The sequence below is a fragment of the Dendrobates tinctorius genome, unplaced genomic scaffold (assembly GCF_039654945.1).
Source record: "Dendrobates tinctorius isolate UK_male_01 unplaced genomic scaffold, ASM3965494v1 ptg000062l, whole genome shotgun sequence".
Taxonomy (NCBI): domain Eukaryota; kingdom Metazoa; phylum Chordata; class Amphibia; order Anura; family Dendrobatidae; genus Dendrobates; species Dendrobates tinctorius.
In genome coordinates, this window is record NW_027361730.1 from 28,771,334 (window position 1) to 28,777,934 (window position 6,601).

Genomic DNA, 6,601 nt, shown 5'->3' on the forward strand with positions numbered 1-6,601 from the left:
TCTCTGATCTGTTGATCTTTTGCTCTGTCTTCAGAATATACCTGAGTGCTGATATAGTCTTTGAAGCCTAGCGTCTTCAGGGCCTGTTTTTCCTATCAGTCGGTTGGCTCTTTTTGATAGGGGTTTTGCGGATGGCAGACAGCAGCTTTCCTATCCTGTCCTATGTAGTTAGCTTGGGCCCCATCATTTGTTCAACCTATCTTTCTATCTGTGTTAGTGTTTTCATCTTGCTTCACCGTCATTATATGTTGGGGGCTGCCTATTGCTTTGGGGTCTGCTCTGGGGCAGTTTAGTTTTCCCCTTTCTGTCTTTAGGCTATTTAGTTCTCCAGCTGTGATCGAGGGGTCTAGGGCACCGTAGGAACCCCCCACGGCTACTGCTAGTTGTTGAGGATAGGTTCAGGGGTCTGCAATCCGATAGCTGCCAACCTCTCTGGTTTTTCTGGACTTAGCTGGTATTTTGTTTTTTCCTCCTTTGGTGACTCATCATAACAGAAATACATTTGCTTGACATAAGGTAACATTGTAATGTTTGTTTTACATCCTTCATCAGGCCAAGACAATAGGTACAATAAGCTTCCAAGTATAGTAAGAGTATGTTTCCACGTTCCGGAATCCAATCCGCAGCATCCAGATGTTAAAGCATAGTGGATGGGATTTTATGAAATCCCATCTCCACTATGCGTTCAAAGATGCAGATGGCAGACCTGCATATACGCACATGTGGCGCATCTTTCTAGACCGCAGTATGTCTATTTATCTTCGAAACGCTCCGCCTCCGCAAGATAAATAACACAGTCTATGCATAGGATGCGGTAATTCCGCATGTGTTTAATGAAAATATGCGGAATCACCGCGCGTACGAAAGGGGGCAGCGCTTTGGGTGGAGCTGTGTCCTCTACGCAGCATTTCCTTAACGTGGAAACATAGCCTTACAAAACGCGTGGTCACAAGCTCACAGCACGTCTGCTATTGTACTACCTATCAGAATGGCCTGAAAAAAATTACTATCTTCACCTTGTGTCACAATTTCAATCTATATGGAGTTGCTTTTGGATTGGAGCATGAATCAAAGAGCTGTAGCAAATCTTGTGCGCAAAAAAAAAAAAAAATGGTATATCCAAAGAAGAATATGGCAATAACAACTGAATACATAAAACCTAATGTCTGCTTCTACTGTTTGTCTGGCACTTATAACACCCAAAGACTTCACTGAAGGAAGAAAGACATTATTCTAGACCTCCATAGCTAGAAGTATCGTGTCCCTGTCACAGTACAGTGGAGTCCAGTTGGAGCTCAGACTCCAGCAGGGACTTTACCACCAAAACACTGCTAGATCTCACACGAATAGCACCAATATCTTATCCTATTTTAGTAGCTAAATAATACCACACTGTGACCTAAATTAAATGAAAAGGAAAGTCTACAGTGTATTTCAGTACTCTTGTTGCAGTTAATGATTCTAATCTGAAAATTCACTAAGTATTTCAGATACAGAGGGAAAGATTAATTATGCTATTTATATCCCACGCTCATTAACTGAGACTCCTTTCACTTCCGTCAACCTTGAATGTATTATTTGCCATGAAGCAGGGAGTCAGTCTTCCATCACATCTCTAAGGGTACCGTTACACCTAGCGATGCACCAGCGATCCCGACTAGCGATATGACGCGGTCAGGATCGCTGGTGCATCGCTAGGTGGTCGCTAGTGAGCTGCCACTCAGGCAGATCTCACCAGCGACATCGCTGGGGACGGGGATCGCTACTTACCTGTCAGACGCGGCGATCCTGCGTCCTCCCGCCCGGCTCCACGCGTCGCTTGTCGTCACAGCAGGAAGTGACTGACGAGGAATGATCCAGCAGCTTCTCGCGCGATCAGCGATAACCAGCGGGGGAGCCGGTCGGAGGTAAGTATCACATGCAGCGATATCGCTAGCAATATCGCTGCAACGTCACAAAATCGGTGACTTTACAGCGATATTGCTAGCGATATCGCAGTGTGTAACGGGGGCTTAAGAATTCACCTCCCAGTAGCCGCTTTGTGAATGTGACCAAGTATTAAGGGTGGCGACACTGCTGCTGCTGATGATGAAATGTATTAGGGAAGGTTTAATGGACTACATGTGAATTTTCAGCCAATAAGTCAGAAGTCAATCCTTCTCACATTGGCCAATGCCACTGGCAGCCATGGCACATTGCTAAAGTGTGACATGCCTTGACTTGTAGAAACTCCCACTCATCACAACAATAAAGAGTTCTTTGGCATTTCCTCTGCATGACACCACTACCATTAGTGGGTATTACTGGGCAGGATTCAAACGCTATTAACCTGCAGATTAACCCCATATCTGCAGGTTAATAGCGTTTTTACAGGTGACAGGTTCCCTTTAAATTATTTTGCTCAGTCATGATTTTTATTTTTTTCAAATAAAGAGAAGTCTTTCCAGCCATCACATTACATGGGAGTTATATACGGTAAATGTTTGAATAAATATAGTTCGCTATCGTTTATAAGTTATTTTATATGGCCCCTGAATGCTATTATAATATTGCAAATGGCCCTTGACAGAAAAAAGGTTCCCCACCCCTGGCTTAAAGTGAACTTGAAAGCTGACAAACTGCCCGAAACCATAAGCAGCAAGAATCAGACACTGGGTGTAACTTCAGCAAGGTATGCTTCATTCTAAAACACTGCAGCGGTTCTAAAGACCCGTACAATTAAAAGCTGATCCCGCAACTGCTTCTCCATACCCCGGTCCATTTGATCGACAGATCTCCATCTATAAAAATATGTAGGGAGAGGCCAGTCACTCTTGGAAAGTGGAGAAGACACTGGTGACCTGCCTGGGGCCAGTCAAATGAGCCACATGGCCCTCAGCCGACTTTTCAGTGTAAAGGGCCCGTTACACATAGCGATATCGCTAGCAATATCGCTGTAACGTCACTGGTTTTGTGACGCAGCAGTGATATTGCTAACGATATCGCTATGTGTTATACTTACCTCCGACCGGCTCCCCCACTGATTATCGCTGATCGCGTGAAAACGTCCTGGATCATTTCTCGTCGGCTGCTTCCTGTGGCGCCGACGAGCGGCGCGTTGATGCGGGCGGGAGGACATCAGGATCGCCGCGTCTGACAGGTAAGTAGCGACCCCCGACCGCTGCTATTTCGCTGGTGAGATCTGCCTGTGTGGCAGCTCACTAGCGACCACTCAGCGATGCACCAGCGATCCATATCGTTGTCGGGATCGCTGGTGCATCGCTAAGTGTAACGGTACCCTAAGTTTTCTCAGATTCCAGATTAAAACCTACCTGGCTGAGGTGACAGACTGATTTGTCATGTGCACGCAACTGGGAACCATTTATATGGTTATTCCCAATACTGGAAGATGACTTCTATCCATTGGCTAGGCAACAACTGATTGGTGGGGTCCGACTGCTGGAATCCGTACCAGTCTGAAGAATGTAGCTTTGAAATGCCATGTTGGAGTGGGCAGTGGACCCACATACATGCCATTATTATATTGATTCTTCATGGGCAGCTGGAGATAGCCAAGTACAGCACACAGCTTCTTCCAGCAGTCCCAAAGAAAATGAATGAAATGACACACATGCACAGAACGGTCCTCAAGACCGGCAGGGCTCCCAGGGGTTGGGCATTGACTAATCTGAAAATGAGGAGTCCAGTTTAAATATACAGATAAATATTTCTCTAATCAGTTATCAAAACTGATCATACATGGAAATAGGTAGCAAAAATGTTTTTGGCCTGATATATTCATTTCCAGTGCATTGACTGTGAAGGTATATGGAGGTTTTTCTGAGAAAAGGGCTATGTAACAAGGATGTAAGGAGACTTTCAGCATAGCCAACTTTCATACAGTTTGATTATTTTTGTGAGTCTTGGGTTCATTACTGAAGAAAAATGGATTGATCATTGTATGTTTTGAAAGGAATTCTTTAAAGAGGACCTGCCATCAGGTGAAAAGTTTTTTCTCCCATTGTATTCCTGCTGCTTTTACTAAATCCACCATATGGTTCCAGAACTATGGGCCCCGATTCAAAAATGTGTTTAAGCCAGAATTCTGGCACAAAACTCCTAAATAAGTTCCCACATTTTCATACCGGTCTTGCTGTCTACACCTTTCTTGACAAAGAATGGGCAGAACAGGCTGTGGCTACACCCATCCACCAAATTCATGAAACTTTATAAAGCGCTCCAGAGATGTACTTCTGTCCCTGACTGGAGTACATTCTGGGGGGAACAAATGCCAGTTAAGAGATGTGCGCCTCTTAAAGGGATGTTCTGTAGTTTGAAAGTTAAGCCCCCGTTACACACTGCGATATCGCTAGCAATATCGCTGTAAAGTCACCGATTTTGTGACGTTGCAGCGATATTGCTAGCGATATCGCTGCATGTGATACTTACCTCCGACCGGCTCCCCCGCTGGTTATCGCTGATCGCGCGAGAAGCTCCTGGACCATTCCTCGTCGGCCGCTTCCTGCTGGGCTTCCTGTGGCGCCGACGAGCGACGCGTGGAGCCGGGCGGGAGGACGCAGGATCGCCGCATCTGACAGGTAAGTAGCGATCCCCGGCCACCGCTATGTCGCTGGTGAGACCTGCCTGTGTGGCAGCTCACTAGCGACCACCTAGCGATGCACCAGCGATCCTGAATGCGTCATATCGCTAGTCGGGATCGCTGGTGCATTGCTAGGTGTAACGGTACCCTTATATCCTATCCAAAAGATAGGAGCAACTTTCTGACCGCTATGGGGTACGACTGCTGTGGCCCCCACTGATTTCAAGAATGTGGGTTTCTGGAGTGCCCTGGCTGAATGGAACAGAGGTTGATCATGCGGACTACCCTCCATTCGTTCGTAGAGAGAGCACTAGAGATTGCGAGCGCAGCGCTGGGTTGATCTCCATTCAGTCAGGGCCCTTCTGCGCCCCAATTCTCAGGATCAGTGGGGGCCATGGTGGTTGGACCACTCAGCAAGATATTCCTTATCTTTTGGATAGGATAAAGCTTTCAAACTGGAGATCATTCCTTTAATGTATTGGGAGCATCTTACTCCAGAGAGCCCATTCATTAAGACTGGTGTGCACAATACCAATGTTAATGCACTAGCCCCATAGTCCTTTTTATTGAGCACTAGCTTTATGGTCTTCCCCAAGGGGCACGTCTAACAGGATTGTCCGGCTACAAGTCTGCAGTCACTTTATGTGACGCCTCACATTGCGTGCTGTAAGGATTCTCCAATGCCTGGAGCATACAGTGACTGCAAAACAAATCCCCAGTGAGACTTGTGATGGAAAATACTCGGTGACCCGATTACCCATGGGGAGGAGGAACGCCTAATAAATAATTCCTGCCAAGCATCAGGTTTGTAAACACATTAATATTTGATCTTTATTTCTGGTGATCTGCACAACATGCAGAAAGATCATTTTACTAAGTGAATAGCTTACTGCACACACCCTGTCACTGCCAGAAAGCAGCACTGCAGAGCAGGGGGCTATGGCTGTCATGGAGGACAGCAGCTCGCGCTCACACCCGCCATTACAACGCTACACAGCTTACACATGGGCATTACATGAAACATGTCACAATGGAGACAAGGTACAGGCGGCTGCTATGCAGAGACAGTCAGAGCAGGCACAGGAAGCGACATCGGCCATGCAGAGTAATGTCATCTGGTGGAGAGCGACAGAGAGCGCTCCTGGCTGCAGAGCTCCATGCCCGGGCTACCTCCTCTACAGGCAGGCTCCCCCGCCCTGCGGCCCCTTCAGCCTCGACCTTCTCAGCGGGCGCTGCATTGTCGTCTTACCGTTCTGAGCGGCGTCCGCCAGCCCCGGGAGAAGGCCGCAGGTAACTAGCATCAGCCCCAAGATGAGGGCTGCAGGCAGAGGGCGAAGGTCGCGGCGGTCCATGTGCGCACAGAGAGGGAGACACAGCCGATGGGCTCGGTGTCCTGACTCTCGGGCCTGAGGTCCGGTATCCGCAGCTCCCCCTCGGTCTCCTCCCGCAGCGAGCACCTGAGTCTCGCGAGAGCCGCCGCTCGTATGTGGGCAACCAAAGGAGGAGCCGCCGATGCGTCAGGCCGCCGCCGGAAGAGACCCGCCCGATACCGCCCCCCGCACTCAGCGGCTGGTGGTGGAGGTGTCACAAGTGGGAGCTAGCAGTCAGCGTGGGGCAGTGGGAGCTTTCTGGACAAATTGGGCAAAAACTGTACATAGGCGATAGACAGAGGTGAGGAGGCGCACTGCCTGTATTGGGACGTGTGCACATTACACAGCTGATCCATAGTGTTAAAGCTGCACGCCAGAATGGAGATATTGCTCCACATCCCTGACCCCACTAATGTTATCAGCGCTGCTCCATCTCTATTTTCTGCAAGTTGTGACCAATATAAGTCTGCTAGATGTGGGCCTGATGCGAGGGCAGGGACATGACGATGGCGACAGCTCTGTGGCGCTGGGGGTGGCGGCCCACCCACCTCCATGCAATCACAGCCGGCAGGAAAGACGGTGTTTTGTGGCCTGTGCTGGAGATGGGAGAGGCGCCACCAGAGGGTGCCCGCACCCCATCTCCAGCACAGGC

The 6,601-nt window shown here is 48.6% G+C and overlaps 1 protein-coding gene across 1 annotated transcript in view; it reads right to left on the bottom strand.

Annotated features, from left to right (window-relative positions):
* Nucleotides 1-6,121, bottom strand: part of NPTN (neuroplastin) — a 106,666-nt gene extending 100,545 nt beyond the window's left edge. The window contains exon 1 of the mRNA XM_073579461.1: nucleotides 5,829-6,121. Coding sequence (XP_073435562.1) covers nucleotides 5,829-5,931 — 103 coding nt within the window. The 5' untranslated portion in view covers nucleotides 5,932-6,121. The remainder of the gene's footprint in view (nucleotides 1-5,828) is intronic.
* Between the last annotated feature and the right edge of the window lie 480 nt (nucleotides 6,122-6,601).